The sequence below is a fragment of the Camelus dromedarius genome, chromosome 1, assembly GCF_036321535.1.
Source record: "Camelus dromedarius isolate mCamDro1 chromosome 1, mCamDro1.pat, whole genome shotgun sequence".
Classification (NCBI taxonomy): Eukaryota; Metazoa; Chordata; class Mammalia; order Artiodactyla; family Camelidae; genus Camelus; species Camelus dromedarius.
Window position 1 is genome coordinate 86,822,488 of NC_087436.1, and position 17,525 is coordinate 86,840,012.

Consider the following 17,525-nt stretch of genomic DNA (forward strand, 5'->3'; position numbering starts at 1 on the left):
AAGTATATAAGACTAAATTATGGTTACAGAACAAAATACAAAATCTTTGCCAGGTGAAAATTAAAGTACAGATGATCTGAAAAATGAAAGGGGGAAACAAGAAGTAGAGGGAAGGGAAAGGAGGTTAATATCCTCTGCTCAGAAGACAAAAAGCCATAGGATACCATCTCTAGTTGACAGAACAAAAAAGAAAGTTTACGTATTTCATGTGAGTTACAAAGATAACCAGCAGATGGGGAGGAAAAGTGTTTGAAATGTTCTGTCTGCCTATGGACTATCTCACAATCTCTGTTGTTGTATGTTCCTGTCCATTTTTATTCCCTTCTGTCATCCTGATGGAACAAGAAGAGGATGTAAATCTCTGTGCTCACTCTACCCTCTGAACCTTTTGTACATTATTTACGAAACTCCAAAACCATCTTTTGTACCCAAGATTTTGGCTCTCTTATGTCTCTTATGTCCCCTGTGAATTCATATTTGACGTTTTCTCTGATAGTGCTGCCCACCAACCAATAGTCTACTTTTAATAGAGTTGCCGCCTTTGTCTATGTGTTAGTAGGAGTGCTTTTGCTGTGCTTTATATGCATTCCTGGAAAACTTGTTTTGCAAAATCACATACTAGTTATCAGGGCTCATGATAAAAAAAAGTATTACCAGAGACCCATTCAAAAATCTCTACAAATTTGCAATACAGCACTAATGAAAACAATAAAAATCTTGATAAAAATACTTGCACAGTTAAAAAGAGAGGCCAAATTCCTATAAATAAAGAAGTGTTATAGCATATATAGGACTGAAGGTAGCTTCCTGGAAGGGGATCTAAAGAGGAGTTGAGGCTGTTTTGTTTTGGAGGCAAAGGCAAAGTGCACTAAAGGTCAGAGAGAACCAAACTGGAAGCACTTTCAAGAGGACACGTGGCCACGTAGAGCCACGAGGAAGAACAGGGATGCATGGGCACTGTATGCTGTGCTCAGTTCTGCTGGCTTGCAGTGTTCAGCTGTGTTTGTTTACTTTGTGTTCAATGGCTGTTATTTGGTGACATGAAATGTTAAAAGAACAACAACAAAAAAAAGACAAATGAAAAGATGTGATTTTTGTGTAATATAAAAATTATTCCTGTTTACCAATTGTGTGTGAGCTAATAAACCAGAGTCCTAGCAGAACATATTATATTTAAATATTTTAAAATCCTTTGCCTTTATTATATTAGAAAAATGGTTAAAAAGGAGACATGAAATGCTGATATTTGATTTCTGGGGATATAAGTCTTAAAACATAACTTTGTTTATTCAGATTTTACACACTGGGTTTTCATGGCAATGATGAACAAAAAAACATACAATGACAGTATTATTACTTCTTATAGCAAGAATTTAAAAAAAAACATTTACTAGCTAAATATTCCATTTTAGACAAAAATATCTGGTGGTGGTTGCTTTCTACCAGTTAAGACACAATTTAGGGATTAAATAAAACCTCACAATGACAGAATCCTCTTTATTTTAAAAACATTAACCAAGAACCATATGTGGAAGTATTTTAAATATATCTTACCAAGCCACAAAACAGGTTCAGAAAGTTATGATGTCTAATGTATGTAGTAAATGGAAAAATAGGCTCCATAATGCATTTGAATACAATTGAATTCAATATTGTAAGGATCACAGACAGTATTAAGATGCTAAATCCTTTTATTTTCCAAATACATCCCTTTTCTCCCAAGAGATAATTCTATTTTAATAAGAGTTTTAATATATACATAGAATTGATGATTGATAAAGCTTTGGGTTTTCTTCTTAACTAAATTAAAATCAGAAGCCTGTTTCTCTTTCTTCAAAACTATGAAAAAAGAAAAGAAAGCCTAGTAGATTTTTTTACTTGAAAGCCATTTTTCAAATTTCAAAATTGTCATGTTTCAAAGAGTTGATATTATGCAGTCTTGACATAAAATAACCCTTGTTTTTTATGGCTTAAAAAAAAAGTATTGCAAAGCTTTCTGAGTTGACATTTTAAAAATCACCATGTAAATCTGCCTGACAAGTTTTTTTTTTTTTGTAACGTGAGATATGAATGAATGTGCCGTCTATTACTTTTTCAACACCTGGTTCTAGTTGCTTGCAGTTTTAGCTAATATGAACTGAGAAGTTTTCTCAAGTTGTTAGTCTCACTATAGCATTTTTAGTGGTTGATTAGTTGATTTTGACTTTCTTTATGCAAGGTTGTGATTAAATTTATATTTTAAAAAAGTCACTAGGCTATATTTCAAAGAATTTGTATGAAGTACTCTTTTAATAAATTCCAATTAGCATGTTATGGATTTTTACTAACACCCCCCCCTGCTTTCATGACATATCTAAGGAAACATTACTGTGTGTAAGAAAAAGTTAATACAGAAGAGAGTAAAATGGAGCAGCAGGAGTGAATAATTGCTAATTCACAATAGTGTTCTGTTGTCATTTCCTGTTATGAAATATATCCATTTGGTCCTTTGGATCTCATGCCTTATGTGGGAAGGTGGTGTTATGTAAATATGGTCATTGAGTCCAAGTCTGAGCTAGGAAAATACTAACTGCATAAAAAGTTTAAGTATGTTTTTGACTTGAAGACACTCTTATCTTTAAATTGAACATATGGTTATTGTAATAGAAATCTAAGTAGACCTAATGACTTTCTATGATGATTTCCATTTCTTGAGGTCTCTCCAAAAGAGAGTTATATTATGAATGGATTATGTGTATTCTCAGCCTTTTTAATTCTTTCATCGTCAGTCCAGGAGACAGGGTTGGAGAGGTAGGCAGTTACGTATCACATAGAGCCTTTTACAGTTTCAAGACATTTTATTTCCTTAGTACTGCTTATTACAGTAGTGATTAAGTAATTGTTTGTATAATTGTTTTATGACTCTCTCTTCATAGACAAAGCTCTATGTGTCCAAGGATCACACTGCAATCACCTGCAGTACGATGTGTTAACAAATAAATGGAGCTCACAGCAGTGTTAGATTTGATCCTATTTCATGTGAAAATTTGTTTCCATGTATTTAATGTTAACATTTAATGTGTCAGAAGATGTTATTGTATAAAAATGTTAATCATATGCATAAAAGATCCCCCCATTCCTTAAGAAGGGAATGACATGTAATGGGCTGAATAATTAGGAGAGCACCCAGGAGTCATTTGTCTTCTTTATTTGCTGGCCAAGAGGACAGAGATTTTTGTCTGATTTGTTCACAGGTTTATTCTTAGCAATAAGGACAGTCTCTAGCACAGAAATATATGTTGAACCAATGTATTAATAAAAGATAATGAGACTCACAACTCAATAATAAGAAAATAAACAACCTAATAAAAATGAGAAAAACAATCTGAATGGACACTTCACCAAAAAAGATATAGGGTGACAAATAAGCACATGAAAAGATGACTAACATTATTAATCATTAGAAAAATACAAATTGAAACCACAATGAGATGTTTCTAGATAACTATTAGAATGGCTAAAACCAAAATAACTGGCAATACCAAGTGCTAGTGAGGATGTGAGGCAAAAGAACTCTCATCTGTTGCTGGTGGGACAGCTCACTTTGGAAATTAGTTTGTCAGTTTCCTATAAAGTTAAACATACACTTAGCATATGACCCAGCAACCCTAGAAATTTATTTAAGAAAAATGAAACCATATGTCCACAGACACATATATACATAAAAACTCATGCAAGGATGTCTGTGAAGGTTTTATTCATAATTTCTAAAAATTGGAAGCAAGCCAAACCATTATTAACTGGTAAATGGATAAATAAATGGCTAAATAAACTATGGCACATTCATACAATAGGTTATTACTCAGCAAGAAAAAGAAGCAGGTTGGAGGGGTTGCCAAGATGGCAGTGTAGCTCTTAGCTCTTAGCTCACTCTCTCCCATGAATACACCAAGAGAGACATCCATGGACCCACCCATTCACTCAGAGCACCTGCTGAACTTTGACAGAACATCACTCACTTCAAAAGACAAAATTCCTTCCAAAATCTGGTAGGAGAAAAAAAAAAAGATGAAAAAGGAAATTGGTGGGGGGCCTGTCTTGTGGGGAGGGAGTGGCAAAGGAGTAATCGTGCTCTTACACTGGGACACCCCCTTTCCAACAGAGAGGTCAGCAGGGATGGAGGGGGGAACCTCTGAGGGTCGGAGTGCACAGCAGCCACTTGGCCAAAAGAACTGAGAGAAACTGGCACAAAGGGTCCCTGCGATCACCAGCTCTAGATGTGAGCCAGCAAGGGTGGCCCAGGACTGGTTGCTCAAGCCGGTTAGAGGCCCAGGGCTGACTGCGTGGAGGCAGCCTCAGGGGGCAGGAATGTGGTGTGGGCTGTGGGTAGGAGTTTATACAGAACAGCATAGCCTGGGCCCCCTATAAATAAAGCAATACTGCTGATGCATGTTGAGGGGAGGGGAGCAATGCAGCTGGGCCATAGCCACTGTGTTCTTGTGAGAAGAGAGGCAAGGTTCAGCCATAGCCACCATATTCACTGGTGCGTGGCTCCCAGGCAGAGGGGAGTTAAAACCTGAATCCATATGCAGGGCCTCTGCAACATCATAGGCAGGACTGAAATTTGTTTACAGCCCAGGCAGAGGGGATCAATTTGCTCTGAAGGTGCCTTTGTGGACCTGTGCCTCTAAGACAAATGAGCAAGGAATGGTGTCTGGCACACAGCAGGGGCAAGTGCAAGTGCAGAGTTTTCAGAGGATCTGTGTACCCTATACAGAAGCAGCGCTGGGGATGGCTTTGACCCAGTAGCACACCATGCTCCAGATGTGTGACCCAGATGTTGGTGGATCTACACTTGCACCTCTGAGGGCAGAGAACCTGGGGGACACCAGAGCAGAATAGTGACACTCCCATGGCTAAAGCAGGGACAAGAGCAGCATCAACAAAGAGTACTTGAAGTGCTCCAACCGTGCTTACTGTGCACCACAGCTCAGAAACAAGTCTGGAAGCTTCCATTACAACTAAAGGGGGACAGGCCCAGCCCCTGTCAGGGCTGTGACAACCACAGAATGAAAAGGAGGCCCTGCTCATTAACCAGGACAGGCTCTGATCACCAGAACACTCGCCACACCCCCAATCAAAGAGATAACAGCCAACACACACCATTCATACTAACAACAGACCTCTCAGCAAAATTATTAGAGGCACACAGTCTGCACAGGAAGGCATCCTCTGTTAAAAAAAAAAAAAAAAAAAGCCCTTCAAGACCACAAGATAACTGATACTCCATAATCGGTAGTGCCAGAGAGATATTAGTAAAATGAAGAAGCAAACGAACTACTCCTAATTAAATGAATAAGAGAAGTCCCCTGAAAGAATGATCAATGAAATAGACCATGATAGTCAACTAGATCATGACTTCAAAAAGGGGATGATAAAATAACTGAAGGAAATAAGAGAGACTATGAATAAGCATGCAGAATACTATAAAAAGGAAATAGAAACTATAAAAAGTAGCCAATTAAAAACAGAAAACTCAATGGCTGAGATAAGAGCCAAGCTAAAGGCAGTGAAAAGCAGACTAGATAATTCAGAGGGATGAATAAGTGACTTAGAAGACAGGATAACAGAAATCACCTAATCAGAACAACAAACAGAAAAGCAAGTGAAAACTAATGAAAGCATATAAGGGACCTATGGGATAATATAAAGCATCCCAATATTTGCATAATAGGAGTCCCAGAAGGAGAAGAAAGAGAAAAAGGGATTGAAAAGATATTTGAAGAAATCATGACTGAAAACTTCCCAAACCTAAAGAAGGAATCAAATATCCAAGTACAGGAAGCACAGAGGGTCCCAAACAAGAAGAACCCAAATAGACCTACACCAAGACAATATAATATAAAGGCTTTCAGCTGATTTCTCAACACAAACATTGCAGGCCAGAAGGGAGTGGCAAGGTATATTCAAAGTCCTGAATGAGAAAAAGCTGCAACCTAAGATACTCTATTCAGCAAGACTATCCTTTAGAATAGAAGAGAGAAAGAATTTCATAGACAAACAAAAACTAAAAGAATTCAGCAATACTAAATCTATGCTAAAAAAAATATTGAAAGGTCCACTCTAAATAGAAAAGAAGCAGGATGCTATAGAAAGGAGAAAACCGTAACTGGAAATGCGATAACTATAATGAGTTACAATAGAATAAACATGAAGATGTAAAAGAGGACATCAAAATCATAAAAGGTGAAAGAGAGGAGCAGGAAATAGAGGCTTTTTTTCTTGTTCTTTTTAGGATGTGTTTGAGCTTATATGACTATCAGTTTAAAGCAAACAGGTATAGTAATGGGTTAATATACTTGAAAAACAGGGTAACCACAAGTCAAAAGCATACAATAGAGTCACAAAAACCAAAAAGAAACCAAGATAATACAAAAGAAAAGTATCAAACCACAAAAAGAAAAAAGAAAGGAACAAAGAGGAAATATGAAGTCAACTGGAAAACTAACTTCAAAATGGCAATAAACACCCATCTATCAATAATTACCATAAATGTCAATGGACTAAATGCTCCAATCAAAAGACACAGAGTGGCAGATTGGATAATAAAACAAGAACCTACAATATGCTGTATACAAGAGGCCCACTTTAGGGTGAAGGACACACGTAGATTGAAAGTGAGAGGACGGAAAAAGATATTTCATGCAAATGGAAAGGACAAGAAAGCAGGAGTAGCAATACTAATTTCAGACAAAATAGACTTTAAAACAAAGGCCATAAAGGAAGATCTTAAAGAAGGACACTATATAATGATTAAAGGAGCAATACAAGATGAGGATATTACACTCATTGACATATATGCACCCAACATAGGAGCACCTAAATACATAAAGTAAATACTAAGACATATAAAGGGAGAAATGAGTAGGAGACTTTAATACTCATTTACATCATAGGACAGATCTTCCAGACAGAAAGTCAATAAGGCAATGGAGATATTAAATGACACAACAGAACAGTTGGACTTGATTGATATTTTTAGAACATTACATCCCTGAAAAACAGAATATACATTCTTCTCAAGTGCTTATGGAACATTTTCTAGGATAGACCACATACTTGGGCACAAAAGAAGCCTCAGCAAATTTAAGAGGGTAGAAATTATTTCAAGCATCTTTTATGACCACAATGCCATGAAACTAGAAATCAACCACAGAAAAACAAAGGATTAAAAATGATAGTGTGGAGATTAAACAACACACTATGAAAAAACTAATGGGTTAATGATGAAATCAAAGAATAAATTAAAAAATACTTTTAGACAAATGATAATGAAAACACAACCATGCAAAATCTATGCGATGCAGCAAAAGCAGTCCTAACAGGGAAATTCATAGTGATACAGGCCTTCCTCAAAAAACAAGAACAATCTCAAGTAAACAACCTAACCTATCACCTAAAAAAATTAGAAAAAGAACAGCAAACAAAACCTAAACTCAGCAGAAGAAAGGAAATAATAAAGATCAGGAAGGAAATAAATAAAATAGAGATAAAAACAATAGAAAAAAAAATCAGTAAAACCAAGAGCTTGTTTTTTGAAGGAGTAAACAAAATTGACAAACCTTTTGCCAGGTTCATCAAGAAGAATAGAGAGATAACACAAATAAAATAAAACAGGAAAATGGAGAGATTACAACCAATACCACAGATATACAAAAAAACCATAAGATGATACTATGAACAACTGTATGGAACCAAATTGGACAACTTAGAAGAAATGGACAAGTTTCTGGAAAGGCACAGTCCACCAAGACTGAATCAGGAAGAAATAGACCACTTGAACAGACCAATCACTAGAAATGAAATAGAATCAGCAATAAAAAACTTCCCTACAAATAAAAGTCCAGGACCAGATGGCTTGTCTGGGGAATTCTACCAAACATACTGAGAAGAACTCTTACCGATCCTTCTCAAACTCTCCCAAAAGATTGAAAAGGAGGGAGTACTCCCAAACTCATTCTGTGAAGCCCCCTTCACCCTGATACCAAAACCAGACAAAGACGCAAAGACACTACGAAAAAAGAAAATTACAGGTCAATATCATTGATGAACATCAATGCAAAAATCCTCAACAAAATATTAGCAAACAGAATCCAACAGCACATTAAAAAAGATAATACACCATGATCAAGTTGGATTCATCCCAGGGACACAAGGATGGTTCAACATATGCAAATCAATGTGATACACCAGATCAATAAGAGAAAGGACAAAAATTACATGGTCATCTCGATAGACTTAGAAAAAGCATTTGATAAAATTCAACACCCACTTATGATAGAAACTCTTACCAAAGTGGGTATAGAGGGAATATATCTCAACATAATAAAAGCTATTTATGACAAACCCACAGCCAGCATAATACTCAATGCTGAAAAACTGAAAAGCCTTCCCACTAAAATCGAGAACAAGATGAGGATGCCCACTCTCACCACTTCTATTCAACATAGTCTTGGAAGTCCTAGCCACAGCAATCAGGCGAGAAAAAGAAATAAAAGAGATTCAAATTGGAAGAGAAGAGATAAAACTGTCACTATATGTGGATGACATGATACTATATATAGGAAACCCTAAAAGCTCTATACAAAAACTACTAGAGCTGATAAAAGAATTTGGCAAGGTAGCAGAATACAAGATTAACATAACAAATCAGTTGCATTTCTTTACACTAACAGTGAAATATCAAAAAAAGAAAGTAAAGAAATAATCCCTTTTAAAATTGCATCCAAAATAATGAAATATTTAGGAATAAATCTGACCAAGGAGGTGAAAGATTTATACATGGAGAACTGCAAAACATTGATTAAGGAAGTTAATGATGACTTAAAGAAATGGAAAGAAATCCTATGCTCTTGGATTGGAAGAGTCAGTATTGTTAAAATGGCCATACTGCCAAAGGCAATCTACAGATTTAATACAATCCCTATCAAATTATGCAGGACATTTTTCACAGAACAAGAAAAAATAGTCCTAAAATTTATATGGAATCAGAAAAGACCCAGAATTGCCAAAGCAATAACTGAAGAAAAAGAATGAAGCTGGAGGAATAACCCTCCCAGACTTCATGCAATACTACAGAGCTACAGTAATCAAAACAGCATGGTATTGACATAAAAACAGACATACGGATCAATGCAACAGAATAGAGAGCCCAGAAATAAACCCACAGACCTATGGTCAATTAATCTTTGACAAAGGAGGCAAGAATATACAATGGAGAAAAAGTCTCTTCAGTAAGTGGTGTTGGGAAAACTGGACAGCCACACGTAAATTAATGAAGTTAGAACACTCCCTCATACTATACACAAAAAATAAACTCAAAATGGCTTAAAGACTTAAATATAAGACAAGACATAATAAAGTTCCTAGAAGAAAACAGGCAAAACATCCTCTGACATAAATCTTAGCAGTGTTCTCCTAGGGCAATTACCCAGGTGATAGAAATAAAAGCAAAAATAAACAAATGATACCTAATTAAACTTACAAGCTTTTGCACACCAAAGGTAACCATAAGTAAAATAAAACAATGACCTATGGAATGAGAGAAAATATTTGCAAATGATGCAACTGACAAAGACTTAATTTTCAGAATATATAAACAGCTCATACAACTTAATAACAAAAAACAAACAACCCAATCTAAAAGTGGGCAGAAGACCTAAACAAGCAATTCTCTAATGAAGACATACAAATGGCCAATAAACACATGAAAACTGCTCAGTATCGCTAATTGTCAGAGAAATGCAAATCAAAACTACAATGAGGTGTCACCTCACACCAGTTGTTAAAAAGTCCACGAACAATAAATGCTGGAGAAAGTGTGGAGAAAAGGGAACCCTCCTACATTGTTGGTGATAATGTAGTTTGGTGCAGCCATTATGGAAAATAGTATGAAGATTCCCCAAAAACCTAAAAATAGACTTACCATATGATCCAGCAATCCCACTCCTGGGCGTATATCCAGAGGGAGCTCTAAATTGAAAAGATACATGCACTGCAATGTTTATAGAAGCACTGTATACAATAGCCAAGACATGGAAGCAACCTAAATGTCCATCGACAATGACTGGATAAAGAAGCTATGGTATATTTATATAATGGAATACTACTCAGCCATAAAAAGAATAAAATAATGTCATTTGCAGCAACATGGATGGACCTAGAGATCATCATTCTAAGTGAAGTAAGCCAGAAAGAGAACAAAAAATACCATATGATATCACTTATATGTGGAATCTAAAAGAAGAAAAAAAGAGGACATTAGTGAACTCATCTACAAAACAGAAACAGACTTGCAGACATATTAAACAATCTTATGGTTACTGGGGAAAGAGGATTGGAAGGGATAAATTTGGGAGTTTGAGATTTACAAATATTAACCACTATATATAAAAACAGATAAAAACCAATTTTTTTCTGTATAACACAGGAAACTATTCAATATCTTTAATGAAAAAGAATATGAAAACAAATATATGTATGTATATACATGACTGGGACATTGTGCTGTACACCAGAAATTGACACATTGTAACTGACTATACTTCAATTTTTAAAAAAGGGAGCAATCTACTAATACAAGTGGCAACATGAGTGAGCATCAAATACCTTATGTATTTATATTAAAATGAAAGAAGCAAGACTCAAAAGGCTGTGTACTATATGATTCCATTTATAGAACATTCTGGAAAGGCAATACTATAGGACAGAAAACAAGTAAGTGCAGATAAGTGTTCACCAAGGGCTGGGAGTGGGGAAAGAGAATTGATTACAGAGGGGGAACTTTTTGGAGTGATGGAAATAGGCTATATCTTGATTGACAGTGCTTACCAAATTATATATGCATTTGTCAAAATTCATAGAACTGTACACCAGAAAAGGGTGAATTTTACTGTATGTAAATTATATGTTAATCAACCTGACTCAAAACCAAGCAAAGAAAGGGTTAATGAGGCTCTTTTCTTTTTTTTTTTTTAACATTTTTTATTGATTTATAATCATTTTACAATGTGTCAAATTCCAGTGTTCAGCACAATTTTTCAGTCATTCATGGACATATACACACTCATTGTCACATTTTTTTCTCTGTGAGTTATCATAACATTTTGTGTATATTTCCCTGTGCTATACAGTGTAATCTTGTTTATCTATTCTACAATTTTGAAATCCCAGGCTATCCCTTCCCACCCTCCACCCCCTGGTAACCACAAGTCTGTATTCTCTGTCTGTGAGTCTATTTCTGTCCTGTATTTACGCTTTGTTTTTGTTTGTTTGTTTTTGTTTTTGTTTTTTAGAGGCTCTTTTCTATTAGTACGTAATTAGCTTCCTGCTTTGAGTATCGGGAATGATACCAAGGGACCAAAGAAACTAGTGAGACTCAGCTCCCTGCTCATCATTCCCATTGATCTTATTCTTTACATGCTCACCCTGATAAGCTGGTAATAAGGCACTTCAAAATTCTTAATCTCTTCAAAATATGTAATGAAAAGATAGAATATGTTGTAGGCTTAAGAGTTTCTTGTGACAAAGTCTTTATTTTTTGTGTATATAACCTGTAGTAAACCATTACTTAAGTGACAAATGCCATTTAGCACTGTGTGAGACACTAAACTCTCACTTATTTGCTACCCCATAGAATTGCTATGAAAATCAGAAGAGGGCATGTTTATACTGTATAAATGGGAAAGTGCTAAATAAATACAGGTGGTTCCATTGCCAAATATTAACAAACTTAGATACAACAAATCAAACTTGGATTTCAGGCACAGGAGAGTAAACCACACACATGGTGTGAGTAAGATGTGTAGGAGAGATTTACTTGACTGGCGTCTATGTTTGACCTCAGTGCCATCTTTTAATCCATGGGGGAGAATCTATGGTGTTCAGAAGTTTTGTACATAGCACTAATGAATGGCAGGAATGAAATTTGACACATTAGAGTGGGAAGTGACTAACTGGAAAGACTTCTATGGGCAAAAGTTGGACTTAGAGCCTGTGAAGGAGTGAGTCATCAACAGGTGTTATTTTGTTTGTTTGTTTTGTTTTTTGGGTTTTTTTTTTTTGGTATATTCTCTAGTCTCACTCCAGATCTAGGTGACCATTGTAGTAAATGTGCTATGTCACCCGTACCAAATCCTTTCTTCTGATATCTCATCTTCCAGTGTTTTTACCACCGTAGTTCTCCATACATTATTTTTGCCATTTTAATTAATTAATTAAAATTTACATATATGTACTGTTCATTGTTTCTAAGAACAGTTTAGAGCTTTAGCTTTTTAAACGTACATAGTTATCAATTTTTGTTCCATGTAACAGCCAGCTTTTATGCTCATAAACATTGTCATGAACCCACAGATATCAGTGATAAAGTTTTAGCTATAATCATAACAAATTTCTCCTATTTATATACATACACACACAATTAGAAATCTTGTCTTTTTGCCTCTTAGATTGCTGCATCATATGTCTTGGAGAGATACTCTGTGTTGAGCTAAACAAATATTTATTCATATGACTTTACTTGAGAGCTTATTTATGGGGTATTGCAGAATTCTGAAATGAACTCTACTAGCAATATGGCCTTGGCAAGATCACTTAACATCTGTTTTCTTGCTTGCAAAATGTAGTTAGTAGTTTCAAGGTTGCTGTTGTCACCATGTTGTTGTAAGAATTACAATAGCTTAGAAAAGTTTAGGAAAGCTCTGAAGTTCTGTGCTGATGTAAGGCAGGAGTATTATTATGGCATTCTTCTCATTTTTACCACTCCCAGAAGAGGGTACACTGATAAATTATATATTTTTCCAGGGAGAGTCACTCCAGGGCAACTCACCTCTTATATTCAACTCTTCAAGAACAACCTCAAAGCTCTAGGGAATCACTGTGGGCTCCTACAGCTTGGACTGGCCACCGTTCAAACCCTTAAACACCCGCAGGCTGCCAAGTGGGACAACTTTCTGGCTTTTGAAAGACTCCTTCTCCAGGTATGTTGCTATGGAAACTTCTTGGGATATTAATAATTAAAGTTGTTACTTCCACTGCTGCAACCTCCTTCCCTCCCCTCTGCCCTGCCACCTGGATGGCCTCCTCACCCCTGCTGCCCACCACTGCTATTCTGTAAAGTGGGTCTCCAGCACCAAAATCTCACAAAATGTTTTGAAACAAGGCATAGCAGTTTTCTCCCAAGAATGATGGGCCTTCAACTCACTAGAAGTTTCTGAGGAAACTTGACACAGTATTAATTCTATGACATCTTATATTTATTTTTGGAAACTTCTTCCATGTTAGACTGCCTCAGATTGTGACCATGGTACTTGGTAAAGTTCTTTCAGTAAATGGGAAAAGAATTAAAAAACAAGAAGTAATATTTAAAATACTAAAACCCTACCTTTATCATAATTGCACATTGCCCTACCCAGCACTGTGTTCTTAGTCATTTCTGGGTCCTTAAAGTTACTGTTTTAGCATAGGCCAACTTATACACTGGCCATGGTAATTGTTCTTTGTTTATGAACAGGCTTATTTTATCTAGTATACACTCATCCGTTATTGTAACAAGTCATAATATACACTGAGCTGCCCGTTTTACAGACTTTGATGTCAAAGTAGACCATCTGAGTTTATTTCGAGCACGAGGACAACATCTGGCTTTTTCCAAAGGGCTTGAGAGCCACCTAATGCAAATCTCAGCCAGTGCTGAGAGCTGTGTATTTCTTTGGAGACTCATTTCTACCTCTCTCTCTATCCAGCCTCCATCACTGAACCTCAATGTTGACTTTGTGATCTAAGTAACACTATAGACAACCTTGGTGAAGAAAGAAAACCTGGTCTTGGAAATGTATAATTAAACACAGGTTACTGCATTCCTTCTACTTACTGCCATCTCTTGGCTCAGTTGTTCTGGCGATTTAATGACCAGTCAGCAAGAGATCTGAGTACTATTCATAAGATTTAGGTCTTATTCTGGAGACTTAGGCTCCAGAAAATGGCAGAGAGATAATATTATGTTCTCAAAAGAGAAACTTTTGCTTATTATTGGGGAAATCTAGTACTTATTTATTTATTGTTTTAAAATCTAGTATTTATTAACAGTGAATGTTTTTAAAAGCCAAAGAGGATAAAACATCTTCTAATCTCCTTTTTCTCTCCTTTTTCACCAAGGTCCAACATCATAGTCTGTGTTTTAGGCATTCAGTACATGTGTGCTAATTAACAAATAATTCTGTTTCCATTTCAAGTATAAAATATGGAAAAGAAGTTTAATGTGAGCATGGATGCATTTATGATTTTATTAATGAACATATTCACTTATAAAAGTAGCTTTGCTTTTCTTTTCATCGAAGTGTAGGTTTACTTAATTTGGTGGTAGTCGGTAAAGAATTCCTCTATAGTATAGCAAGAAAGTTTGATATAATTTCCTTATCTAAATGGGAAGAAAATGCCTATCTCATAGTGTTTAAAAAAAAATTTATTTTAGAGTAGTTACTGAGGATTGAACCCAGGACCTTGTGCATGCTAAGCATGCACTCTTCCACTGAGCTATACACCATCCCACCATCTCATAGGGTTATTGTTAGGATTCAGTGAGATTATATGCATATATCTAAGTGCAGTGCTCCACATATAGTTAATGCTCAACAAACAGTAGTTATTATTCTTTTAGCTGAGCCATAACTATGTCAAATGCCAGTTTATTTTCTGCAAGTAATGCTTTTAATATATTCTTACCTAGAATTTGTTTTTCTAAATTAAAATTTATTAAGGATGAATGAAACTGTTACTTAGAAAAATTTTTCTGTCTTTTTTACTTACTGTGTGATAATGTTTAACAGTATTTTTCTTTAAACCCCATTGTTTCTACAATGTATATCTGATGTTTTTATGCTAATTGTCACAAAGAAAATCTTTTATTGACCATAATTTATTGTGGTCATAAAATGATAGTAAACTGCGCAGTAGAAGAAGCAGCTGTGTTTATACTTTCTAAAAAACGTACTTTATAAATATATATGTATTATCTCTCTCCAGTTATTTATTTAGGTAGAATTTACGTTTCTAAATTAAAAAATCCAACTTGAAAATGACTTTTAAATAAAATATAAATGACTTATAAAGCCACTTAAGATTTCCCAGGTAAACATTGCATTCGTTTTAAATTTTATCTGTCTTTGCAATGAAGAGTAGGTATAGTGTTTTATTAGTTGCCAAAGTAGCTTTTAATAGGTAGGATTCATTTTCTTTATGAGATACTAAATTTCAAAATATCTTTTCAATAACAGATCAAGTTTAGCTAACCTAAATAACAGTATGTCTGCTTGTGCCGTGACAAATTTAGGTTTTACCTTCTCGGTCCTCTAGTGAGTCTGTTAGGTCCCAAGCTAGATGGCTAGGCTTGGAAATGTGACGACCCATTTAGGTCCGTTCCTGACTTCACCGGCATCCTGGGAGGTCCTGATTTGTCACTTGCAAAAGTGTTGGTGATATCATTTGGATGAAGAGTGAGGGGAGAGGCAGAAAAAGGTGATTCCCTACGGTCAGACCTGAGTGTTGTTTACAGATTAGGAAGATTTTTCTTAGGATTTTTCCTGAGAGGGAAAATTGTGAAGCATGTTTGAAAAAACACCTCTGATTTCTTTAATACTCTACTCTTAACACTTCTGACACCAAATGCATAGAGGTTTTTCCCACACCAAGCAATCGTCCAACTCTCTACTGTGTGTCCTACAATTCAATCATGACACTAACTAAATGCAGTTAGCACAGACCTCACAGTAATGGGCTCAGTCCCACAAGATTACCCCCAACTTTGGACATAGTTGCAAGCCTGAGCTCTCCTACTTCTGACCAGGTGGCTGTAAATCAGGGTTCCTATGACCCCCTTCTTGGGTCCCATAATTTTCTATAATGGCTCACAATACTCAGGGAAACATTTAAGTTTACCAGTTTATTATAAATGAAATTACAAATTTTGCAAATGAACAGCCAGATTAAGAGGTGCATAGTGTGAAGTCTAAAAGGATCCCAAGAGCAGGAGCTTCTGTCCCCATGGAGTTGGGGTGTGCCTTTCTCCCAGGACATTGATGTGTTTACCAACCAAAAACTCTCTAAACTCTATACTTTAGGAATTTTTATGGAGACTTCATAATGTAGGCATGATTAATTATTAACTCAATCTCTAGCCTTCTCCCCTCCCAGGAAGATGGAGAAGGGGGTGAGACTGAAAGTTCCAAGCTTCTACTCATGGCTTGGTCTTTCTGATGACCAGCCCCCATCCAGGAGCTACCCAGGGACCCACCAAGTGTGAATTTCATTGGAGCAAAAGATGCTCCTATCATGTAGGAAATTACAAGGGATTTAGGAGTTCTATATACCAGGGGCAAAGACCAAATATCAGAACAAAAGCTGCTCCTGGCACCCTTATTGCTCAGGAAATTGTAAAGGTTTTAGGAGCTCTGTGCCAGGAACTGGGGGCAGAGACCAAATACATGTTTCTTATTATGTCACCGTGTTTTTCACAGTACTACATCAAAATAACTACTAGGTAAGTGCTAGAGGGGGACAGCTTTCCCCTACTCCTGATTCCCAGGAGGAGGGATTTCCTAAGCACACTCTTGTTCTCTCCCTGACCCTTTATTCCCTCTTGTCTTAAGGATAGGGGTGTTTATTTGGTTGGCAAGTTCAGAACCGATGAATGGGCTCAACTCTTGTCTTTTCTCCTCTTGGGAGGGGCCTGCGAATGTAGAGCTCCGTGGTACCCTGCTCTTTCCGAGTCAGTATCTGCCCTCATTGGCCGGCAGCCTCTTCTTTCTCCCCTCTTCTTATTCTTTAAAGCGAGCTGGTAGCAGCTTGTTTTGAATGAGATGCCTTGAATATTACTGGAAAAAGGTTAAATGGGGACTCATCAGTTACCTCTTTTGACATGTGTATTAAGGACTTGTATACAAAGAGAGATAGGAATGAACATAATACAGAGGAAAACTTTCTTTTTTAATGATTGAGCTAAAAGTAGTGAAAGTTATTTTCCATTCTGAAAACAAAAGGGACAGATTTGGCTTGAAGAACACCACCATTTCTTATTGATTCTAAGGTGTCCATCTTTCACATTTTCACATTTCTGAAATTGGGATACATCTCAGAATTGATGGCATTTCATGATTTAATTGCAGTATTATTTTTCTTGCTGGGATACATAAAATAATGGTACATGTTATAATCAGTGGTGTCTTAGAGTCAATGAAATGGGATTTTGAAGGTAGGAAGTGGATGAAAATTTCCCTAGATCTTGGGTCTGACTTGGCATCTTCCTGACCAGTGCGCTGGCAAAGCCATTGTGTTAAAATAGAAGCATATGAGTGGCAGGTTGCCTTTGATGGCCGTGCATATGACAAAAGATTTGTCACTTGGGATATTCATCTCACTGTAGCACCTTTCATAAGAGGTGGTCTTTTTTTTAGGTGACTAGTGGTCTTTTTTTTGTGACTAGTGGACTA

At 36.2% G+C, this 17,525-nt stretch overlaps 1 protein-coding gene across 2 annotated transcripts in view; it reads left to right on the plus strand.

The window, feature by feature from the left end:
• The window catches only part of SCFD2 (sec1 family domain containing 2), a 357,920-nt gene that overhangs the window by 57,760 nt on the left and 282,635 nt on the right, over positions 1–17,525 (plus strand). For both annotated transcript variants that reach the window (XM_031434663.2, XM_010992837.3), the window contains exon 4: positions 12,844–13,019. In XM_031434663.2, coding sequence (XP_031290523.1) covers positions 12,844–13,019 — 176 coding nt within the window. The remainder of the gene's footprint in view (positions 1–12,843; positions 13,020–17,525) is intronic.